The sequence below is a fragment of the Glossina fuscipes genome, unplaced genomic scaffold (genome assembly GCF_014805625.2).
Source record: "Glossina fuscipes isolate IAEA_lab_2018 unplaced genomic scaffold, Yale_Gfus_2 43, whole genome shotgun sequence".
Taxonomy (NCBI): Eukaryota; Metazoa; Arthropoda; class Insecta; order Diptera; family Glossinidae; genus Glossina; species Glossina fuscipes.
Genome location: NW_023998427.1, coordinates 2,819,813 through 2,846,567, shown reverse-complemented (window position 1 = coordinate 2,846,567; position 26,755 = coordinate 2,819,813). Strand labels below are relative to the sequence as shown.

At 33.7% G+C, this 26,755-nt stretch overlaps 2 protein-coding genes across 2 annotated transcripts in view; one reads left to right on the top strand and one right to left on the bottom strand.

Annotated features, from left to right (window-relative positions):
- The window catches only part of LOC119637196 (homeobox protein unc-4-like), a 78,995-nt gene that overhangs the window by 46,716 nt on the left and 5,524 nt on the right, over positions 1–26,755 (top strand). Inside the window, exon 3 of the mRNA XM_038033050.1 lies at positions 18,486–18,664. Coding sequence (XP_037888978.1) covers positions 18,486–18,664 — 179 coding nt within the window. The remainder of the gene's footprint in view (positions 1–18,485; positions 18,665–26,755) is intronic.
- On the bottom strand, positions 9,480–10,906 carry LOC119637134 (NF-kappa-B inhibitor cactus-like). The gene has a single exon (XM_038032974.1). The coding sequence runs from the start codon at positions 10,865–10,867 to the stop codon at positions 9,674–9,676; it is 1,194 nt and encodes a 397-aa protein (XP_037888902.1). The 5' UTR covers positions 10,868–10,906; the 3' UTR covers positions 9,480–9,673.

The following is a 26,755-nucleotide window of genomic DNA, read 5'->3' as shown; positions in this document are numbered from 1 at the left end:
AATAGGCATATTTTTGTTTTTTAAGTACTTTTTAATCATTTGTAATTAATAATCAACATTTTCATCATTGCTCAGAAGACATCTGTCAAGTGAAAACATATTTATAAAAAAGCTTAAGGGTCATCTTATTATTGCTCGTGAATATCAATTACTGCCGCACGCATGCAATTTGCGTACTTTTTCCCTTAAATAAATGACATTGAAAATACTTTAATTATTTAATTACAAGAATTATTTCATAAATTCATTTCCTCGCACAAACAATAGCGATACAGTAGCGAAATGGATAAAAAGGCCGAACATGTGATAACACAAGTCTTGATAGCATTAAAATAATTTTGGCTAACGGCTTACAATAAAGGATAATTATTTCATTTCATTTCATTTCGTTTCGAGCTTATACATATATGAAAGTGTATATAGTCCTTTAAAATTAATTACTGAAAGTTGATGATATTCTAATTTTGTCATAGTATTGGGTAAAAATTTCAAATCCCATTTTATTACCACTACATGCTGTCGACTTTTTTTTGTCTCTAGGAAGTTTCAGCAAAAAAGCAGAATTTTCATCTTATTTACTTATTTCCTGGATGCAATGTACACTTAGCACAATTGAGTAACTCTTTTTAAGATCGAAACCTTAAACTGTTATATTATAGAGAAGAACATTAATCGGAAGCGGAAAGTTAACGATTCAAGTGAACAGACTTTCAGACTTTAAGTACTAACAAGCGGACGTAAGTCTAGAGAACTTCATGAAATAACTGCTCCAAGGAATGGTCTACTGCATTGAAACACGGACGCGCGGATAACGATTTTTTTGTCGCGAATCTTATATCCCGGGTCTGTTCGGTACGTAAAAAGGTGTCTCGCAACAAATTTCGAATAATACAGTCTCGTGAAGACTACCTTTTGGAGATATCAACTTACTTGAACTTGTCTCAAGAAATGCTGACCGCAGACACATTTACTTCATAAGTTCGAAGATTAGTCAGTTAATTTCATGCCATTTCCACGGGATTTTCTTACCCCCCCCCCCCCCCCCTCCCCTTTCCCCGCACCCCATTCGCCCTCAACCGATCTTATCTCCGCCGCCAGCCATCTCACTACTTCCCCCGGTCTACCTTATCTTTGTTACTGCCTTCACTCTACCTACCTTGCCCCTTTTCACTCTTTTTCGCACTCTATCTCTCGCTCTCCTACGCCATTTCGCTTTCTCGCTTTACTACGTACAGCATAGACAGTTAACGCAAATGCTGATCTTAAGTTTTCTAAAAGCTTTTTTGAATTTTATAAAAGCGTTGTATTATCACCAATTAAATAAGAGACTTTAAAAAATTGAATATTCAAGGGACACTGGAATGTGTCATAGAATCAAAAGCATTGTATACGATCACAGAGTGTATCCGGCCGGTTTACACGCACGCCCCCAATTACTCTGAATGGTAATTATCCAAAATTCATCCGCAAGATGACTACAATTTTCTTAGTTACTTGTAGACAGGTCTACATGCATATAATATATATATGTATGTATTTAAATTAATGTATTTGCAATGTTTAGCATTACATCAAGAGTAATTAAACTACTGAAATTTGAACATTTACATTAAAATTGTAGCAGTACACGTTTGGTAAGAAACGCAGTCGGCTGGCATAATTGGGGGTTGGGTGTAAGGAGCCGTATGATTATCATATAAAACGCTGGAATGGTGATACCTTTGTTTGTGGTTGTATTTTAAGTTTTACAAAACTCTTCATTCTAAAATAATTGCAAACAATTAAAGTCTATTTATGCACACACATTTCGTAGGGCACGAGCGGTGTATGCATTTCGTGAATGTATTTGCATATATATAAAGGAGCAAAACTATAGGTATACGAATGTTTGTTAGTATATTTTGTAAAATTCGTAATGTGTATATGTAAAGTAGTAAAGAGAGAGAGAGAGAATTACGGTATTTATATATATGTTATATGCTAATATATAACGTAGTCTGGCAGGTTTATTTCTATATAAATATATATATATATATATATATATACTGTGTGTGTGTGTGCGTGTGTGTGTGTGTTAAGTTAACCTAAACCTTGTAATTTATGACGGAGCCAAAAAGAGGTTTGGTCAATTTGCCAAACTAGCGGAACAATTTGCCAGACCTATTATTATGGATATTTACACATAGATAACAACCCAGGCATATACGTAGATACATGCAACATGAAATTTAAATTTCTTTTAATTTTTTTTTTTTTTTTTTTTTTTTTTTTTCATTCTTACCTTAAATAACACATATTTACATAGACAGATAGATAGAGAGTAAACATAATAAGAAACTCACTTGAGTTAACTATGAAATTCTCGGTCATACGATCGACTAAATGTCATTGATGTCCATAAAAGCTTTTATAGTTCTGATGTCGCAACGCCCGTGATTATTTCAAAATATTTACTCCCATCGGAGTCCACCTCTATCTTGTTTTCTTTTTCTTGCTTGAATCCAGAAAAACACTTCACAAAGTTATTATAACATATTATTTAGCCTCTATTATTAATCAATGTAACCTTCTTAGCTCACACTTCGCTTTGTTCTTCTGACTTCTAAGTGTTTCGAATTAAAATTTTGCAAATCGTGAAAATTAAATTAAAAAGTTAAAGTTTCTTAAATTGACCTTAAGAGTGTCTAAAAAAGCCCGAAAATTTTCTTTGATAAATTCCGGTGAATATATATATTTGCCATGAGATTTTAGGAAATAAAATCGTTACTTAAAAGACTTTATGAAATTTCTGTTCAACAAGCATCATCTTTCATTCCCTTTCAAATACAAAAATAAGTAAGAAAGTTATATTCGGCGGAGGCCGATTCTCGCAAAAATCCAAAAATTTTTGTGAAAAAAAACCGAGTTGCGTGCAGTTTATGCGCGCTTCTGCTCGCACCAAGTTGACCCATTTTCAATACAAACCTGCGTGCAGAAACTTCCAATGTTCCTGCCAAATTCGAAATCGTTCATTTCATCATTTTTCCGATCAGGAGAGTGCTAACAACACGCACCACACAGACACACTGACGGACAGACATGGCAAAATCAACTCAGAGTTTCACGCTGATCAAGAGTATATATACTTTATAGGGTCTGTGAAGGTTTCTTTTGCGTGTTACATACACAGTACACCCCCATCTTACAGTGGTGGGTATAAAAAAGTAAGAAAATTATCTTTTATGCTCACAGAAAAAAGAAAATTTAAATTTTCATCCTCTGCAATATTATATCGTGTGTCTATTACAATTTATGGACAGAAAAGGCCGACAATTACTCAATCCATTCGCCAATTTCAATATCAATTTGCGTGCAACGACTTTCAAAGTTTCTGCCAAATTTGAAGCAGGCATTTCCATTTTCGCGATGGTAGGTACGCTTAGCAAAGCAATAAACAAACCGTTGGACAGACGGATATATCTAGAAGTATAGAAGATTTATATGCTAACCAATTATATGTAGACTTTATGGAATCTCTGAGGCTTCCTTCTAGGTGTTGCACAGGTTTTAAGAAAATAAATTCATCTCTGACTATTCGATGATGGATATGAAAAGATAATTGATTGAAAAAAATCCAAAATGATGTAAACAAGTCGAGGTGCGCATTTCCTCGGTGTAAGAGATGACTGGGGATGCATCAGGATTAGGCTTGAATTATTTGGTACCTTTTTCAATAAACTAAACTAGATCGAATGGAGTTACGTTCAACTTGAGTTAAATTTCTTAATACTCACTAGCGTTATGTACAGACTAGTGACTATAGAAAAGTGCATAAGCGGAAATTCAGACGAGCAAACAAAAGTCAAATTAACGAAGTTCGTCTTATTTGTCCGCGTTGCTGGTCCACGCGAAGGATCAAAAGAGAGACCGCAGTTCTTATGATAAATAGTTAATAATAAAAACAAAGTTCATATTCACCTTGTGGCCGTGTCACCATCTCCCAAATTAATAAATAAAAATTGAAAATAATGCGAGAATTTTGGGCAGCAAATCCTCCTAACGAACACTTGCGCAAAGTTTTCATGCGATATCTTTTATAGCATGATATAAAAAGTTGAAGCTTCTTACTTAAGATTGCCGCGATTCTTCCCTACTCGGCAACTTATACTGGTATGAGTACATAAAAAAAAATCAAATGTCAAATTCTCTTCATATAAGTATTCCGTACTGTGCAATATCTAATCTTTACCATGTGCCCCTCCCAATATTAATTAGATGACGTCATGAATATTACTTGCAAAAAGACGAGATGTGAGACGTCAAGTCCGATAAAAAAAACCGCTAAAGGAGATAAATTTGCTACGCTTTAGCGGTGGATATAAATGAAACGAAACTCTTGACAGATTTCAGGTTTCTTGTGGCAACTTCAATAAAAAAGTACCTTCTAAACAAAGACTAAATATCTTACAATTCTTACATCACCACCAAAGGATGGAGATATATTCACTTTTTTGACTCTTCTGCAACACACAGGGATAGGCTTTACAGATACTTTAGAGTCTATGGTATACTCTGGATTAGTATTAAATTCTGAATTGATTTGAGAAAAAATAATCTGCAGACTGCTTCGAAATTATATAAGAACATGACTTTATAAAAAGACGATACACACAAGCAAATCGCTTTTCATTTAATCTCCCAACGCTTGTATACACAGCCGTGGGCATATAAATAGCACATACTTCACCATAGTAATAAACACAAATATTTAAAATACTATTCCAATTTTTAAATATAATTTAAGTTATGTACAAAGAAATTAAAAGTGATTAAGTGATTGAGGCAAAAAATGCATGCAATAAAAACTATCCGAAAGTTGTAAAGATTCGTCGAGCTTGGAAAACTTGTGATGAAGTTATTCTCCATTCTTTATTCTTTTGTTTGTTAAATGAATTACTGGTGTTGCGTTAATTCTTATAGAGATATTGTTAATTTGTGCCAGGAAGGAAAAAAAAACGCAACTGAAGTGAGCCAAATGTATCCTATTTATGTATCCATGCAACTGCAAATTGTATTTGGCCCGTGACAGGTATTTAAAAATTGGACTTCATCTGAATTAAATTTTTTCGTTTTTATGATTCTATTGTAAATTTTTCAAGGTAACCGCAAAAGGAGACGTGATATGCATACAAAAATGTTTGTTATGCACTTGCGAAGACTATTTTTATTCGTTTACTTACATGCGTGATTTTACTGATATAACAGTCACATCTGCGACCTTTACATGCAAAAGCAAAAATTGTTATATGATGTTCTCTCTTGTTCAGACATTGACCGAAAATATTAAGCGATCTCTCACCAATATATGCCGTATACATTCAAAACAACCCTCCTTGTACTTGAAACACTTGAAACATAAAATCAATGGGGAGTCGATTCAGCTCTTTTTTTCAGAAACCATATGAAATGTTAATGCGTATGTTTTCAAGTACACTCATGCATGCACACCAAGCTCATGTATGTTTATTCATATAGACCATTCCTCTAGGGCATAATAAATAAAATTATCTAAATCATTGTCATTGTTGACTTCTCGACTTTGATTGTTATTTTGCTGGTCGGATTGGCCAACTTTTCTTTTTATATTCTCTGCGTACACGTTGTAATTTTTAGTTGTTGTTCTTTTACGTAAATTTGTCTTGTACACATTCATGTAGAGCTTCATATATATATATATATATATATATATATATAAATATGATTTTCTGTATCAAATACCGCTTATTGCGAGTAGGAATCTTATGATTTTATGAAAATTTTTTAAAGTGTAATTCTCTTGTCGAATATATTATCGGGGTTAGTGGCTAAAATAAGCAATTACTACAGCTAAGATAGATGAAAAGAAAGATACGAGAATATGTGCGGATTCGAAAAGAAATTATTCAGGGGGTTCTGCACAACTTTTTCGTTTCCTATGTCCTATCAAGACAGACTCGTCTTTGCTTTTCGCATACATTCTTTATATATATTTCATAATGAAACGGCCCACTTAGAACACTTTTCATTCTTCCTATACATCAATGATCTCCTTTGGATGATTAAACCCAACCACCATCTTAAGGTACATTGACGATCCTAAACCGCACATGTATCTCCTTCAATCTAACGTAGATAATTTGGTTACATGGTTCATATTAAATTTTATGAAACTATATCTAAAAAAAATGCAAGAAGCTTTCGTTCTTTTCTCTTTCGTTCAAATAAATTGGAAAATGCAAACTGCGATTGCTGGGTCTTGTTAAACGCTTGTCCAAATAGCTTGACGATAATTGCTTACTGATAATTGTGTAAGTGTAATCAATCACCGAGTCAGGTTAAACCATATCGTGATGCACAATTCCTTTACAATTCCACCAAACACAAAGCTTTGTTTAACAGCAACTCGCTCTTTGCCACTATTTGTGCAGCTTCATCTATGTCGAAATACCATCTTTTTCAGACTTTGTTCCCAAATGTGACTTATATTCTTTCTCATCGCCCTCTCTTTCAATTTTTCACTGTTAACTCACGCGGGACCAAGCCATTTGGGACTGTTTTAAATGTATTTTTTAATCCCGAATGTTTTGATCTGCATCGTGTCGATCCTCCTCAGTTTCGTCGATTTTATCAACAATTGCTCAACCAAAGTATAACACGTTTTGGACATAGGAATCTCCAGAGGGGCAATGACAAAGGGTCTTTATTACAAATACACCGATTTTCAAGCAAGCTTGGAAAACATCACCGCCTCAGCCCAATAACAATTCAACGCACTACTCTATACTCTATACTGCGCGTAGTGCAAGATGTATGAAATTTGTGCGGTTATATGTAATGCTGCCCAAAACGACTTAAGAGGGAAGCTAAACCTGACATACTATGTTACAATATAACAATAAGTTCAATATTCAATGTAGGATGACACAAAGACCTGGAATAACTATTGATGGAACCCATGTGATGGTTCGATAGCATCAAGCTTCAACTGATAAGTGCCAAAATTTCATGATATTCTGACCGTATACTACACTATAAGAAAGACAATATGTTTTTACGATTGAATCCAAATCAATTTCTGAATTGATTTAAGCTTGTTTGCCGGTTCATATTTTTTGCGTTCAATCGACAGATCGGTTGAAATGTTATGATGAAATTTAGTGCATTGACATGTTTTAACCTAAGAAAGAATCATATTGAAAACGGATGGGATCGAATCACTTCGGCGATTGCCTTCCATACAATACCTTATTTTATTATATTAAAAACAAATGAAAATATTATAGTCGGGCTAGGCAGACTATTAGATACTTTACGTAGATACCTATCCCTAAATGATACGCCCAGTTTTACTCACAATTTGATACTATTGCTTTCTTCTTTATTTACTTAAACGACTGCCGTCTCTTAAAAGAAATCTTTAATCCTTCCGTAGTCGTAAATTCTTTTATTCGATAATTTTCCCAAACAAATCCCTTATTTAGAATCAAACAGCGAGCAGCTTGCAACTACCATTTCATGAGATGGTAACTTTTATTAATGGTTATAACAAAGAATTTTACATAATAAATTTCAATTTTAATTAAGTGAAAATATTATAGTCAGTTGTGGCCGAATATTTTGTATCTACAATCTATATCGTAAACACGCAAAAAAAAAAAAAAAAAAAAAACTGAAAACGCTGACGCTTCCCGGTCTTTTGCAGCAAAGGTTTTCTCAATTGATGATGCATTATAGGCGGGTCCCTTGACTGATGATATCATTCATTTTCTATATTAGCCTGTGTGCACGAAGCTACGCAAATTTTTGCGAATAATTTAGCCGATATTTCAAATTTTGCGATTGGCGGTGTGTCAAACGGACAGACAGACACTCTTGCCTAAGTTGATTCACGATTTGATCCTAATCAATAATACATATGCACTTTATAGCATCTCTTGCAGCAGTCATTTTAACAAAATGAGCATATGCTCCGAACATCTCCCTTTTTTTTGGTGATAGGTGTAAAAATACCAGTACCAGTGATACGAAAAATGATGAAATATTTTAAAGACATTATATGCCGGGAAAACCCTTTGCTCGACAGAAATATTTGATGGGCCATAAATTTAAATGAAGAAAGTACGAATAAGTTATCGGAATAATTAATAGTAAGTAAGTAAGAAAATTGTATATGGCTTGCGAACTTTTCACACTTGCCCTATAATTTAAAACTTGAAGAGATATTGATTGCGATGTCGCTAAATATTGCATTTAATAAGGGCCCTAAGGACTTGAAATAATGACAAACAACTTTTCATATCTAGCTAGTACTTAACGTATTGGCACTCAAAGGCAAATGAATTGATTACGATATAGCCTTATATTCGTATTATGTTGAAAAATCTATACAAATAATTGGTGGTCGCTAAGAAAACTTTATAGTGTTTTGAGTGGACTTTTTCATATTCGTGTTATATTATTTTGGATTTGAAAAAAAAAATAAATAGACCTTATTCGTGTAGAAAATGCCTGTGTTTGCGACATATTTCTCTCCTCTAATTCATACATTCTTACATTTTCCATATTCATTATTATTTTAGCTTTTAAAAGATTATCTTTTTTTCTATTCTCTTTACTCTAAAAGCAGATATATTCAAATATGCGAGATTTCTCAAATATTATCGAGAAGTACATACATGTGCGAACTTGTTTAGCAATCTCGTCCCAAATCGAAGCATATGTATTTATTAGTGTAGACGAATATACATGTATTAATAGATTCCGTAGATAATGCTCTTTGATAATAATCTATAATAAACGATAGTAACAAGCATTTGCGATTTATTGTCTTTGCATTTCAAATACCTGCACTGTTGTAATCAGTTGATTCATTTAACATCATTACATCAATTACTCATAGTTTTTGTGTTTGTAGATATGCTGTCTAATATGATTCATTATATCAAGAAATTAAAAAAAAAAAAAAGAACGGAAAAAACCTTCTTGTAAACAAAGGTCGAAATAACAAAAAAAAAAACGACTGACATTTAGGGCATAGTTCGGACATCAATTAAATTTCTACATTTCCACATTCGGTAATTAATCGAACAAAATGTATTGCAAAGTTTGTTTCGAAATTGTAGTTAGTTACCTTTGTTTGTAAGTAGGCTCTAATAAACCGACTACCTGACTGCTCTAACTCAGGAACTTTGTACGGATTAACGATTAAATAAAGCGCATCTGCTGCGCATTTTGTGAATCTCCTCAAAATCGGAATATACTAAAATTGTTTAACCGGAGATGATTTCAGCAAAGTCACAATTCATTTCGGAAAACTGTTCACAGGTAATCAAAATTTAAAAAAAAAATAAAAAAAATACTAATTTATTGATTCCACACATTCTTCTTCTTCTTTTATGATCCGGCAAAAGTGCCTTTCACTGATTGCTTGCTTATCTCACTTAGAGATCTCTTCAAATTTATTTAAATGTTCTCAATTTTCATGGGTTCATATCTTGTGCGTCAATATGTGTATCTTATCTATGTGTCTATGTATTTTGTTTATATGTTTGCAAATTTTTGAATTCGTACATACGCTATAAAACTGTTGATTTTAAAAGAATTAAGCAAAAGCACCGCGTATTTAGGCATCTTCGTACATGCAAAGTACATTGAATTAGAGAGGTCCGACTATTAAAGCGTCTGCTATTTTGATATGGCCATCTTCGAAAACGGGTAAACCAGACGCAGGATCACTCGCATTATCCGTAGTATCATCCGATTCCGAGTCTGATTCCGAATCGCTGTTGTATTGTTCACTTTGCGGTACTTGCAATATCTCGGCCCCGCATTTTTCCAACATGTTTTGCAAATCCAATTTTTCAAGTTTACCGGCTACTTGATAAGCTGTTAAACCACCAAAAGTAATCGCTTCCAAATCTATTTTTTTATTACATTCGTTCAATAAAAATTCCGTTAATATTTCATTGCCGCGTTCGATGGCAATATGTAAAGGTGTACGTCCGCATTTCTTTTCTCTGGCATTGATATCAGCTCCATGCGAAACGAGACGATGCAAGATGTCGATGAATCCCAGTTTGGCGGCTACATGAACACAGCTCTCGCCGTTGTAGTTGCGAAGATCTAAATCTTGAGAGAGAGGAATAGAAAAATTTCGATGCTCATATTGATGCGAAGCTTCCTCTATCTCATCTTTATAAAATGGTTTAATCAAAGAATCAACGCATTCTACCACGCCAGACCGACAAGCAAGATGTAATGCTGTATTACCTCGACGATCGCGTACGGTTGGATCAGCTCCCGCCAGCAGCAACATTCTCAAAATATTTGGTCGTTTAGTTAGGGCGGCCAAATGCAATGGCGCCTGGCAATCATCGTTAAGGATATCGTATAGGCAAGAGTGAGGAGTCTTAGATAAGATTGTTTTAACTAGATTTTCATCTTTCATAATGCAGGCTAAATGCAAAAAGGTATCACCATCGTCGTCCTGTTGATACCAGTCAGTCCAGTTAGTCGACGATTTTGATGAGTCTTCCTTGACTGAAGGCTGATCTGTATTAATTAAGGTTCTTGCTTCATTTTCAGCGATTTTCTCATCATTTACTTCTTTCTCCTCGTTTCCATTATGCGATTCAAAGCCGGAATCAGTCATTAATTTACTGATGGCAGTATTTAGTTTTTTGTCTTCATTATCGCTGCCGTTACCATCTCGTTGCATAGACTTACCGGGAAGATCGAGCGATGAGTCAGAGGCATCTGATAAACATCCTGAATCAAGATTTTCACTCTCGAAGGATTTATCTTTATTGAGAAACTCCGGAATATCTTCAATTTCATTTATTAAACTCATATCTTATGCCTTGGTTTTTTTTGAAGAACAAAGAATATATTTTTCAACTTGGTCGTTGTTCGCACTTTTGTCGTTGAAGGCAAATCTGTGTTTGATGTGCGAGCTCTCTTAGCTTAAAATATATATCTCACTTAAGTTAAGTGCTTACCTACATTACCTAAATATGTTCAGCTGCTGCAAGGTATTTCGCAGAAACCTAATAAACATTGGAAAAATCCTTTAAAGATTCAAGTGGCTATCATTACCTTCGTTTATGAAGGCACCTGATATTTACTAAACAAAATGGAAAATTTTTCATTTATAACCAACAGCGTATTAAGCGTAAAATTAGAACGCATTACGGCAACGCTATAATAGGTACATCATAGATCACTTCATAGAGATCAAAACCAGACGTGTCTCTCTCTCTCTCTCTCTCTCTCTCTCTCTCTCTCTCTCTCTCTCTTTCCCTCTCTCTGCCTGTATGTGTATGTATGTGTGTGTATAAATAATTATTCTTAAAAGCCGTAATGACAATGGAATTAATTACCAACAAAAGTTCTACAAAACATATACAATAACAGATTAGAAATCAAATGTAAGGCTTATAAAAATCGTTGCAAACATATCAGTATGCAGTCGGGGATAATGACAAGGACTTTAGCTAAAAACCAATCTCACAAAAAAAAATTCCGGATGACAGGTTGCTTTATAAATTGAGTTAAGAGAACTGTTCCATAAAAGTGAGCAAGAAAGGAAAAACAATTGAGCAAATTATATTCGATTGTGGCCGAATTTTTCGCACACTTTCATCTTTATCTTAAAGATAAATAAAAACACGGGATTAAGTAAAACTTCGCATCTCTATGAAATTGAATGAAGTGGGCATGGCCGATTTTTTTTTTTTTTTTCATTTTTTACAGATGTCAACCCTTGCCTAATGTCTATATTCGGGGATTTTTATTGAAGGAGATGTTCTTCGTATTTATCGTGCAGTAGGAGTTTCGATCTTGTTCGATTTGCCTCATTCTCAACACAACAACAAGTTGCATAGAAGATTTTTCAGCGTTTTCACAATGGTCGCCGCATATTATTGCGACTTGTGAAGGGTATAATATGAGCAAACAAACAAACAGACCTGGATCAATTTAGAATTTAATATTTATATCCAAAAATGCATGTAGCTTGTAAGTGTTTCCTTCTAAGCGTTGCAAACGTCTCAACAAAGTAAGTACACCGCGATACTTCGGTGCTGGGCATTAGAACAATTCAACGCAAATCAACTTAATACATACCATTGGTATGCATGGTGTTCTAGTCATCATGAAAAGATAAGGGAGTAGTAATTCTGTTAACTCGTAAGTAAGTTATAAGATGTTTATGATATATTAAAAAAAAAAAATAATCTTTTTCCCTCGCTGATGTCAATTCTATCCACATAGAAAATGTAAATGTTGAGAAATGTTGAGAAAGGCGTGTTCGAGTTAAAAAAAAAAAAAGGAGAAATTGATTAGAAAAATAAAATTTTTTTGTTATTCAGGGCTTTGTTAATCCAATTGTCATAACTTGTTTAGTGATATTAATACACTTGTTCCCACTGTACACTTTCCTCCACGGTCATATGGAATTTTGTTATCTATTGTCCGCTGTGAGTTAGTTGTAAGTTGCAAATGCTTCAGTGATTTTACATTTATTTCTTCATTCATTATCTGCTCATTGTTCTCCTTAACCTCAATAAGAGGTGACAATTACGTAGGCCGCGTTCGATGAATATATGGACTGAAGCATTGCAGCGATGCCTTCTTGCCACGATGTTAAACGTTCATCAGCAAAGTTTTAAAAAAATATTTTTTATTGCAAAGTCTGTGTCCAAAATACGGGGACAAATTGCTTAGTCAATCATTCGCACGCTAGCTTTATCTACAATTTCTCTAAAAATAATCATTAACGTCGACGATCGATAATTGTTTTCTCAACGTTTTCGGGTGATTACTACCGATTTTCGATTCTAAAATTGCTTTTTCGCCATTTCAGCAAAAACAATATCAATATATATGTAAATATATATATGTATTGTCATGTCCCCTACTTAAGGTTGCAATTGAAGTGAAGATGATTAATATGCGCTGTACCAAGCCAATGGTGAAGGTAGTAATGAAATTAGGTTTTCCTGATAGGTTTGAGCTGGCGTTTAAAACATAGCGGAGAACAGCAATGGCACAAGTTCGTTCAAATTTTTTATCAAGAATGATTTCTTTTTTCACTTATGCTGGCTGATGGTTTTTATTTTTAATTTGTATATTAATTTTTTTCATCATTTTCAGTTATTCTTTCAATAACGTCCACTTAACAATTGCCTTAGCAGACAGAGAGAGAGAGAGAGAGAGAGACACGAACCAAATGTGAAGATAGGCCACCTTTTAGCAGAGAGAAAAATATGGGCTATGTGGACAGTGGGCTAACTTCACGCCAGTTAAAAATTGTGATGAGTATTTAAGAGATAAGCTGCTTCCTTTGAGCTCGAATTCTGTCAATTTTTATATAATAGAATATAGCATAATACAAAAGGTTCAATCTCGATAGTCGCATCTCAGTTTCATGTGAAGAGACGGTTTTAAAGTATATTTTTTCACTTTTCATTTCGAAAGCATTAACTAACTAACATGAGAACAATTTCCCAGAATTTTGCGAGTAAAATGTAAATTATTCCATGCTATGTGACGTGCATTACAAAGCCAAACCGTCATCAATCATTTAACACTCTTTCTAAGCCTAACATAAGTCGAGGTATGAAATCTAAAGAAAAAAAATTTTTTTTTTTTTTTGCTTAAATATAACAAAAGAGAGATAGAGCACGAAAACATGACAGGGTTAACAAGTAAGCAAAAAAAGAAAAAAAAAAAAAACAAAATTGAGGAGTGTGCCAGCGCACAACTGTCACACAAAAAGCAATTGGTTACACAACAAAACCTATCAAGAAAAAAACGACGCTAACAATTTTTGTGAAAAAACAAAAAAAAGAAAAGAGTTCGCTAATTAGATGATAATAAATTTTCTAAATAATTTTTTTTTATAAATTTATTGTGTAAAAAGCTATAAATTTCTCACGAAGAAGAAAAAAAAGCTTTTCGTCTGACAAGCTTCTAATTAACCCATGGAATCAACAATAAAAAATGTAAAAAACAGCAAAAAAAAGAAGAAAAGAAAAACAACAAAACACCCAGAAAATTGTAAGTATTGACTGACCCACAATAATGGCTAATAAAACGATATAATAAAGCGAATTCTTGTCTAAATAAAATAATGGAGAAAGCAAAAAAAAGAGCAACAACGCCAGAATAGAGTTATTTTCAGCTTGATACGAATCCTTCGGTACCTTGCATTCAGATTGCTAACGATAGAAGATAAGATAGTAATACTACTTTTGAAAATCCTAGTTAGAGAACTTTAGGCACTAGAAGCGAATCTAATATCTCTCTCGCTCTCTAATATCGATATATTTTGTAATTGTTAGGTTTGGGGGGGAGGGGGCTTTTCACTTTTAAGCTGTTAGCTAGTATATGTAGTGGACTTTTGCTCTTAAGGTTACAATTATTATCGCAAATTGTCCGCTTCAAGTCCAGGGAGGTTTAAACTGAAGCTAGTAAAAATTGGAGAGAAAAAAGAGAAGAATAACAAAAAAGAGGTCATCTTATTATATATAATTCAGGTGACTATGCGTACAGCTTAAAAAATTTAATATACCCTTCGCTAGGGGATAAAGACTATTCGATTTTTTTCGATAGGATTTTCACTTATTTATTATTATATTTGTTTTTTTTTTTTTTTTTTTTTTTTTTTTGTTGGTTACTTTAGATTTTTAACGGATTTTTTTCATTTTGCTTTTCTTAAATGATTTTAAAAACAAAATATGTCCCTTTGGGAAAATATCATTTACACTAAGGCTCGAAGATAATTTTGAGGGTTGTTTTTTTTTTTTTTTTTTTTTTTTTTTTTTTAACCAAAAAAATTTAATAAAAAAAATGAAAAAAAAAAAAAAAAAAACCTTTGCTTTAGCTTATCAAGTAAACTGCATAATGATTTTGTAACTGATTGTTTTGGGCGCGTGTTACGCGCTACAAAAAGACCAGACCAGATTGCCTACGTAATAGCGGTGGTTGCGGCGATGGTGATTGGCTGTGTCGGTACTGATGGTGGTGGCGTTCTTTGGTTAATGTTTGTCGTTATTTTCCGTAATTTTTGGTTCCACTTGAGTTTGTTTGCTTAACGATCTTTGAAATTAAAAATTATTATAAAGAGCAACACAAGTAAACTAGTTCGGTTTCTCTACCTGTCCCTCTACGTTAACCTTATTTGCATATCTGTTACGTCTCCTTTGTCGTTTATAAGATTTATGCCTAGCTAGTGAAAAAGTACATATGTATTAAGGTTTATATATTAATATATACACATATATGTAGACATATGTATATCAGTTTTCTAGTCTGGTAAATCTACTATAACCCGAACTGTTGTTGTTTTGCGGGTGGCATTTAAAACGTTGTCTTTTCAATTTTGCATCCATTCTCCCTCCACATCGAAACTAACGCAATAAACATGAAATTTTGAATTCTTTCTATTGCATTGAAAAAATTATTCACATTACTCGATTTGTCTGTTTACAGTTTATGCTAACAGGATATCTATAGTAAATTACTAAGAAATCTTAACTATGAAAACAAGAAACAAATTGTACCGCATCGAAACTGAACCTTCCGATATTCAAGAGTCACTTCATTTTTTGTGAATTTTTAAAGAAAAAAAAAATATTAAAAAACAAGTAACAACGTTATAGTCGGGCCAGGCTAACAATTAAACAGGCAACATCAATTCATCAATCTTTACATAATGATCGAACATCAGATATTATACCTTGTGAAGGCATAAGCAGACTTTGTATGGGAGGGATCCCATGAACATGAACTAACATGGCCCGAATTCAGCAAACTTAGTTTTCTTTTTATCCTCTTACAAAATAAACCTTATCGTCGTATAAAGACTTATTTACTTTTAATAAAAAGTTTTATAGGAGTCGCAAGCGAAAAAAATTAATATATACGGTCCAAACTTAATATAATTCATTTCCATGTTAGATTAACAATTAAGTGTGGACCGGATTCACAATTGACAAAAAAGTTCATAATTTCGCTATTTAAAGCCTTATTTTCCGTAGTGGCGCTTATATGGGAAGAGATTCAAAATTTTGATATATCCGTTCTTAACTTTTCACATCAATTTTGTATTTTTTTAAATTTTTTAATGTTACGTGCTACTTAGAAGATGTCCCCTATATCTGTAATATGGCGATAACCAGTGAGATCAGAGGGGGAAAGAGAGAAGAAAATCAGCCCAAATCGATAAGTGTTAAGTCTTTATCGACTGAGCACTGACTGTAGTTGGAACTCACGAAAATTGATTTGTTAGTTGCGATTGTATGCGATTTATCGATTTATCGCTTACCTATTTTTCCCGTATAATGGGAGAAATGATCGAAGAAATGGTCCGATTCAATCTATTTTCAATCGGATATTTCGGGAAAATGTTATAAAAATTGCAGCCTATTGGTTGAACGTGAAAACACTTGGGCAGATATAAGACGAATAGTGAAACAGACAGACATACAAATTGGAATTGTTTCAGAAACGATCCTAACCCATACTAAATTTGAAAAATAATAGTAGAATCCATCTTAGGTCGCTTTATCCGCACAAACTTAATATACTCAGTAGCGTTACAAGGTGTAAAACGTAGTAAGAATGGAAAACCTAACGTGCAAGGGCAGACTGTAAGCGTATCATAAATAAAATGGCAGCGTAAACAGCCCACAAATGTTAAATATAAGTACGCATATTTACACACATTTATACACAAACAACATTTATTTATACAAATAACACTTCTCATTACCAAATGCCGCTTTGTTATGGACGACCTTACCGAGTGAATTTCGAAGTGTAGATATGGCGAACCGGAAAAGTTAAAAATTTATTTATATTCGTTTAATAATTCAAATGAGTTGTAAAGATATGGCGTAACTATGTTATCAGAGTATATCGCATCCGATAGTAGCGCGACAAAATATATTAGCATAATGGGCGCGGCCACAATTCATGTATGTCCCCTCATGTTGTGGCTAAGCGACTTTATATAACTTTCGTCTGTCTCCTTAATAAATACAGCGTTAGCAAGGGAGAGAGATATAAATTTTAAAATAGACTCGAACAAATTACAAATCTACCGATCTCAATAAAAAAAATCTCGATAAAATAAAAATTTATTGGTTGGTTTTGGTTTAATCTAATTTTAAATCTATCGTTCGGATAATAAGCAGAAATCTTATATACTAGCTATGTAAGTATGAAACCGAAACTTGTGCATAGATGGCCCCAAAGACCGTCTATAGAGTGCATACATCTTTGAAGCTGCGCTTTGTTTTACACATTAGACATCCTAATACGAACACATATCACAAGACAAAAATATATTTTCTAGCAACAAAGTGGCAAACGAGCAGCATTTATGGCAGCAATTTTTTTTTGGTCCCCACGAGACACGCAAAAGCAGTGTCTTTTACACTGACCAAATAAATATGCACTTTACAAAGATTTTAATGGCTTTTTTTTGGTTGTTCGTCTTGTAGCGAACGATTTTTGTTGTAATCGTTTCATGAAAATGGACCGAATATGTAAATATGAAAACGGAATTGGCCCATAGACGGCCCCAGCACCACATGTGAAAGACACAAATGTCCAAAGCTGTTCTTTTCTTTTCTAGCTTGGATATCTGGTAGCAATAAGTATTCCTAACACCAATACATATCGCAACGAATCCAATATTCAAACAATTATTTTTCTCATTATGTAAAATATTTTGAATTAAATAACGGCTTCAGTTATAAACAATTGTAAGATAAATACTTTTAGATGCTACACCACTTGCGATACAGCGCATATTGAGTTCGTATGAACGTATGGTATGAACCTTTTTAACGGGACCGATCAATTTAGAATCATTTTCTAAACCGATTTAAATATGTGTGTCCATCTGTCTGAACGCTTTCTTACCGGTTGAAATTCTAGCATTAGACAAACGTGTTTTATTCTTCTGGTGCAAGGACAAACGCTATGAAAACCACTGAGACCCCTGCCTATTTAAGGCATTTAAAATCGTCTTTATGTGAAGAAAATAGAAATTGCAATTTTTTTTAGAATTCTTAACGAAAATAAGTAGCATCCACTACTGCGACATATATAATGAAAGTAGAATATTTTTGGATCGAGTGGAACCGTTTCTTGAACCACTCCTCATGCATTTATTCGTACGAGAAGTAAGCCTTGGGAATACAAATAAGTTCAATTTTTAATAAACTATGATGACACAATTTGCACTGGCAATAGCTTGATACCAAAGTAATTCCAGCAAACTTGCAGCCTGTAGGTCTATTTGCCTATTAGTGCTTATTATTTATATCATTGTGGGGGTAGGAAGGTAGTAGTAAGGAAACGATATTGTGTGTCGAATTTTTCTTTCTCTGTGCCCTTTATTCTATTATTCTGTTAATAGTCTTTAATCATGTTTTCTTTTCTTTTTTTTTTTTTAGCTTCAACATGTGATGATAACGAGAGTAATAATAGTTCGAGAAGACGTCGATGCCGCATTAACTTCAATGCGTGGCAATTAGAAGAATTAGAGGAAGCGTTTTTAGTGAGTCACTATCCTGATGCATTTATGCGAGAACAACTTGCCTTTAGTTTGGATTTAAAGGAAAGCCGTGTATCGGTAAGTTAAAGACAGAGATTAGCAAACGAACAAAATTCAAAAATAAATTTCGTTCCGTTTCTATATAAGGAAATGATTTTAATTTCTCACTTATTACTTTCACTTAATCCAATGATTTTATGATCTTCAGCGATTAACATTGACGAGACCGCACTCATCAAACTCCTAGTCCTTATCAGCGAAAAACTGAAATTCATATAAATTCAAGTCATCTCATCACTAGTGATAGCTTTGCGCAAGAATTTTTTCTAATTTCAAAGTAGATGATAATCAGATGGCGGCAAGTTCGCATCGAAAGAAAAACGCAAAACATCAAATTTGAAAAAGCCACTTATTCTAATATTATTCCCCTGAAGTCTCGTATATACATATATGTACTCTTGTATTCTGCTTCATTCAATTCCATCAGATGATCGTAAAAGGATCTAAGTTAGATATTTGGGAGTAACTTAATACACTTACTGAGCAGCGTTCCAACTTGATCAAATATCCGCTTTTCATGCAATTTGAGCTTTCGATATCGTTTGTTCTACTCCATTACGCTTAGACGATAATCATCTTCATATAAACTTAGAATGAGGCATTTTTCATTTCATTCTTTTGAAAATAATTTTCGCTTATTCCATATGTTTTTAAAGTGACCATATTTTTATATTGGAATGCGAATGCAAAGTGTTGTATTGTGTTTTGGCGCTCCTTTCGGCTAGAGATGCCATAATTTATTTATCTATTTACATTTTTAATCAGGACAATGGACCAACTGCCGGCCAATTTTTCTGCTCTTTGGTAAATTTTCTCAATCTTTCAAAAACTTTTTATGCATTCGGTTTAACGCCGATTTATATAAAAATGATTAAAAATAATAAATAATTCTACAAAGTTATGAAAGAAGCTCAAGAAGGATTATATGCTAGAAACTTGATATACATAACAGCCAGAAGGACCTGAGATAGGCCCTCCTTTTGTTATAACAACGACCGTCTCAGAGTCACATTCCAAACTTCTCTGTCCATCTGTCTGTCCAATGTCTTTCCATGTATTTCTGTTTTCATTGCATGTCGAAATTTCGTACATCGATATGTTCTGACCCAAGGACAAACGCTATTGAAAATGTTTCGAACGGATAGAATCATTTTGTCGACCACTCACGATATAAGGCCTTATTCTAAGAAGTCGATTTATAAGTAACTGTATTAAACGATGTGGCATGACAACCACATTTGTATTTAATTTTTGTTTCAATTTTACTCAACCACTTCTTAATTATTTATTATATTTTAAAATGTATTCGAAACCTGTACGATCTAAATGGCGAGCATTCCCTCCTGATGACACATGTTAACTATCGGATTAAAGCCTTTTCTGGGTGCTCAAAATATAACTTATGTATGCCTCAAAGTATTGTTAACCGTAGAGCACGTTTTGTTTATAGCATCAAATCTTTTTCTTCGTTGATGCTTTCTTAAAATTCCCCGTCTTCGGTTAACTAAAATTAAGTTGCTTACTTACCTCAACAAAGTCATTCAGACTCGATCCCGAAGCGTTTCAATTGAACGCCTGCAGTTCTCTACATCGAAGAGAAACGTTTTCATATAAATACCGCCTTTGTCTTAACTTATCAGCTGAACTGTTCGTATTAATAAATATTTGAGCCGCGTTACCGCGGAGTCTATAACCCTTCGAGGACTGTTTGAATACGTTTAGAAGAAAAGTGACCAGAGTGGTAAACTCATACGGTGCATTTTGTTGCCAGTAGGAATTACGGTGTTTGTGAAGCAAGATGACTACATTAACAGGTGACCTATATACTGCATACATTTACGTTATAGTTTCTTTTTGCACATGATGTGTATCTATATAACTAGGTACTTCATTGTTACTTAATAAATGAATAAAGAAAAAATATTAATAATAAGTTTGTTGCCTCGTAATCTTGTAATCTTACGAAAACTTTGCGTTTACATCCATAATTAAAGGAACAAGCTTAAAATTTCGTGGTGGCTCTCAGAGATTTGCCCCAAGATGAATCAATATGTTTCAATATGTTTGCAGTTTTCTCAAAATATGTACAAATTTCCCGAGAGATTTTTACAAGTTGTATCCGGTTATTTAGAGATTGAGGTCTGCGCGGAAACAAAGATGAAATGTTCAACAAAAAGAGAAGGTTCTTATCACTTTTGTTCGGTGTGAAAACTTCATCTCCTTCTTCAGATTTCTTACTATGAAGGCAATTTCTTGCCACACCGCAAGAAGCTTCAGTATCTCGAGATTCTAAAGGAAAATATGTGAGAACATTATAGTGGGATAAGCCGACAGATATCCTATTTCACATAGCCTAGCAGAGTTATTCGCTCCTCTTGGCAACAATAGACCAAAAATCACATCCTGCTCTCATAGAATGGCATACTTCTCGCGAAAGCCCACATAATGGATGAACATACTAAACATGATATGGCGTGGCCGAAATTTACCAAATTTAATTTATTTCCTAAAAAATTACTTACAGTTTTGAGTTCCCGACGCAAGAAACTGGAAATTAGATTTTCTCGCCCTATAAAGGCCTGCTTTTCTACAAAATAGACCTATGTAATCCAAACTTTTCTATCGTTAATTTTTGTGCTAAATTTTTATTACGTAAATTTTTTTTTATGAAGGGATGACGGTTCGTGAGAAATCCATGCTGTTCCAATATCTTAATCCACTTAATGTTTATGTCAAAAACTTTCCAAGCACAAAGCAGACCTTCTCGTCTATAAAGGTTTACATTTCTTAAGAATGCTTTTCATGTGGCGGTGTCCGCAAAAAAGTGGGCCTACGTGGTCCACGCTCGGTAAAGCTAATTTCTATGCCAATTTATTATTAACAATCAATTTTACCCATGAAATATTGAAAATTATATCTTTTTATCATGTAAAGTTTCAATTTTTTTTTATAGATCACAAAACAATATCTCATTGTGACTTTGTGAGTCAATCTATCAAAACAATTGCAATACTTTTCTATATATATAATATAATATAATAAAGAAAATATTTTCCTTAACAATCGACGCAACGATGTAATAAATTAGCATGATGCAGTGATTTTATGTGAACCCAACTAATCAAAAATGGTAATAAAATAATGTTTAAGTTAAAATTAAAATTGATAAAGAGACTTTCCAGTCGACATGTAATGAATGACATTCGAATTGATTGTAATAAAATTACAAATTATTATGTGTTTCTGTGTTTAGGAATATTTTATAAATGACAATAATCATTGCAATTATTATATATTCTCTATACGAGTATAAAACTATAAACAATCATATGATGTCTGTCGGTATGTCCGTACGCTGCTTGCTGACATTTGTTGGTCGATTTCATGTCATTTGTGATTAACGTTAAATGACATTTAAGCTGAAATTGTTTCTTAACATGACACAATATATATTAATAACAATAATAATTCTATCATACTCTGCCACCTAAACCCTTTCTTCGCTTCGCTTCTCTTCAATTCTTATTTCTCCCAAATGTCGAAAGGGTTTCACTTCTTCGACACAATATGCCTTTAAGATGAGCTCGAAACTAAACGATTGCCATATACTGTCTGTGAGACTACGTAGATAAATAAGTATAAATAAAACAATTTTGTTTTGCTTTTTTTTTTTTTTTTTTAATTTTACCTTTTTATATCACCATATATTAAATATTGCATGTATACTGCGCTCGCCTTTCTCCGTATAGGACAAACAATGAAAAACAATTTGCTGCACATCAGCAAAAAAAAAAAAAATAAAAAAAAATAAAAAATTAAATGAAGAAAAAAAATATGTTTATATTGAATTTAGTCATTATATGAATTTTTGCTTATTGCTTATATTCAACATGCAAGCAATTTCAGTTTTTTGAATTGTAAAGACTTTACGGTGCTTATACGTTTGGCATGTGTTTGTGCGCGACATGTAAGTGCTTGCAATGAATTCATTGCGGAACCACCGTAACAACAAGTTGAAATGCAATGCTTACATCCATGCAACGCAAATACGTTTGTATATCGTTCATATGCATTTAAATGAGCGCCATTTGCTTTTTCTGTTTCAGCCTATTAAACGTCTATTTAGTTATGCTTGTATGCCTGAGCAAATATACGCGTATGTAAATTATTATTATTATATATATATATATATATATATATATATATTTTTACCGGTAACCATTGGAAAATGTGGAAATTAGATTTACAAGCCAAGTCTATTGGTTACTGCGCGTAAATACACGATTTGCACTAAATTCATTAAAATCGATGGCCAGCGAGAGATAAAGAAAAAGCGAAAGACCTCGATTCTTTATAATGCAAATTTTGTACAACCCACCCATCGCTGACACATTTTAAGTAAAACTAAAACCAAGATTTATTTTCAAAATTTTTCGATTCTTTTCTACTTTAGATAACATAATAGTTTCGAACATTTTCATGAGGAAAATCATTGACTTAACATATTTTTAATCCCATCAAATGTCCTTCTTCTTTCACCTCAGCAATATTCCTTATTTCTAATTCTACTTCAGGTATGAAGTGGAGTGCAAGTCACTAAAGAAAGGTACAGGCCAGGGGAAACATCTCGCATTTATTTTTATATAGCAGGGTTGCGGGTGCGGCTTTTTCTCGGTCCTAAGTGCAGTACCAATGTATAACTTGTCACTATTACATACTTTTTCTTTCAATCAGGACGTTGTGGATGTTCGTCGGCATGAAGCACTGCTTTTTCCTGCTGTGGGAATGTACGAAAATGTCTTTGAAAACAATGCTAACATTAAGTAGATTTAAGTAAAGTCGCGGAATTTTGTAATTAGTTCGAATCACACTTCGAACTTAGTCAAGGCTGAGGGCCAGTCATTTACAGCGTTGTCCAGCAAATTTAAGTGCATTGTGCTTCCCGATAGAAATATTGTATGTAAATGAATTGGAAAAATTTGGTACAAATCTGTTCCAAGCAAATTCCAAAATATAATAATTCGAAAGATTGCTATCTCCTTTTAGCGTTACGATCTATATGCCAACTATAGATGTAACTTTTGTCGTCAACCACTGCCTAAAAATTTCTCCGATTTTTATCTTTAATCTATTCCAACCAAGACTGCCGGCAGATGACAGCATGCGCAGGCATATAGATCAAGAATCTTATTAAGTTTACATATTATATGAATAGTGTAAGATTCAAAGTCGTGTAAATCACATCCGTTTATGTATCGTCTAGTGTTAAAACATTTACTACTGCAACTTGGCAAACATATCCTAAACTATGGGCCGATGGTTGATATCCGTACACTAATTAAAACATTAAAACTGCTGAGAAAGTTATGTAACTTTTGAATACCCATCACCGCTCCTAACCAACTTAAGTACTATTGCAGAATATTTTGTTAAGCGTAGATGCGTCATTTAGTTGATAAGAAACATTAGCAACTGATCTTGCAGCATCGTAATTAACAATTTGCAAGCGATTGTAGGATTGTTGTATTCCTTGTTTTGTTTGGTTGTGCTCAGCTAGACATTACCGTCTAGCATGAATTTTAAGGTAAAATATTTTTTTCCTCTACAGCTTGAATGTGACCACAAGTGCTTGCTTTCATACTTAAGTTAATGGCCATCTACTCAAATATAAATTTTATATCTATAATTGGTGGTCTGTCGGATTCGTATTTGTGGCAATTGCAAACGGAATGACAAGTCGAATAGATACATTTGTAAAATATTTAAGATGTCTGCCATGAGATATGGTACTTTTCTACTTCTCTCTCAGCAAATCACGCGTAGCATCAGTGCGTGGCGCCTAGCGTCATCCTGCTGCCACAACATGTTTTCAATATCTATGATCACAAGTTGTCGAAATTCGTGTAAGATGAAAATGTAGCGGGTATTATGGATGGTGATGATTCTTCCTTCTTACATCACCTCGAAAGATTTTAAAATTGGTCGTAGCTACATAGTAGTGGGTATGCGAGATTCGGCGCCCCGCTAATATAACTTTCTTACTTATTATTAACGGGATGTAACCATATCGACACCCCATCTATTTATCTTTTGTTGTAACGAACACTGGCTTTGCGAGTCGTTGTTCTTGCATACCCGGTTACTAAGAGGCCGCTTACGTTGAGTAAGCAAGAGGAAAAGAAAACCTAAATCAACTCCTCAAACATAAATAACATCTGCTAAAGTACGATTGTGACATGGGTTGCACGTGGGTTCCTGTCCTGATGGCTTAACCCCACGATGGCCCAAGCCACTCGGATTATTTAAGCGTAATCCACGCCCCCTGGCGAGTTAGACAATCCCTATAAACTAGGGGCCTAAACAGCACCAGAGTCTAGTTTGTTTATTGCGTATGGTTCAATAAACCCACTCTGGCCACTCTGGTTGAGGCCTATCCGCAGCTCGATTTGTTAAAGTTTGGCATGGAACGGGTGAAAACCACAACCACCACGAGTACTCCCCGAAGGGCCGCACCCAAGCATTCAGGGCTCACAAATTTATCAACTTTATGCGTTCCAAAAAGGGAAAGAAAAATGCGCTTGCTTCCACCATAAGGTTTCCACAAGCGATCAATTAGTATAAAGTAGGCAAAAAGGGTACAAAAGCGTGCCGTCAAATCCCTTTGATATCATTGTTAATTCATGCAGAAAATTCTCAATTTTATCTAGAGTAGAATTTAGTAAAATAGGCCAAAGAGTATGCCTTCCGTCGAATCCCTCTTATATCATTACGAGAAAATTCTTATTTTAGTTTTAGTTACGACTTTTTAAAATTTCAATCCCATCATATACCCGCAGGCATACGTGGCTATTGTGAGCGGGCCCCTGACCCCCGTGGCTCCCAATTTAGACTATAAAGCCTTAGGCATACTTTGCGCAGCTGAAAACAGACCACTCTTGACTTTGGATTAGCCATACCATCCCGGTTAGCCAACCCCAGAACAACCCTTCATCGAGATATATAAGTTTCGGGCATTGCACTGACATGCCAGGGGCGATCTACGATGCACTCACTAAAACGATGATTAGTTCAGAATGGCGAGAACTAATCGTACCCAGCGACGGATAAGATATCGAGCAATCAAATTGCAACAAAAAAAAATAAAAGAAAAAAATTCCTTTAAAATGAACTAAGGATGCAATAATATAGGAGGAGGAGAAAGTGAATTCTCCTAGAGAATACAACTGAAGATTTTGAAAACTGGATTCAATGTAACGTAATCTACGTTCTACTGAGCGGAGTGTGTGCTTGAAACTTGCATTAGCGTTATTCCGCAGGGCGAACTATAGCTCATTGCACAAAGTTCGCTCTCGAAATACTGATAAATTCTACAAGCACTTAAATGAAAATTTAATGTAATTTTGTGTGTCTTCATTTATTTTTTTGACACTTTTATTGGACGGTTCCCTGTTTTCGTATATATATGAGGCTTTTAATAAAATATTTAATGTATTTACATAAGTATTTGTTTTTTATAATTGAAGGCTTGCAACGGGGACTGTGTTATTATTGTTATTCTCCCCTCCGACTCCCACTTTCTCTTCCCATCCCCCAATAACAAAGTATATTTAATAAAAAATTGCCCCGATTTAAAATAATCACTCAACATGATAAATAAACGGTTATTATTTAATTATTATTTTATTTAATATATTTATAAATTTTATTAAAAATTTTGCACGCGTAAACACACACAAACATATACATGTATATATATACATATATATATATATATATACTCGCATGCACATTTATATCAGAACATAATATCGAATTAGTTATGCCTATGGTCATGATGTCATTAATTAATTAATAACATATTTTTATAATAACTACCAATATTTCACTTGAATTGAGTGCAAAATGTTATTAATATCTCTTGTGCACTATATTTCACCTAGGAACAAAAATATATAAATTAGGGGTCTAAATAAAATCTTTATATATATATACATAGAGAGAAAAATTTAAACGTTAGATAAAACATACTTAATAGAGAATTACTCTGATTGATTTATGTAATTCATATTAACATCAAAGCGTAGTCGAATGCTGCCGAAAGGAAAACAA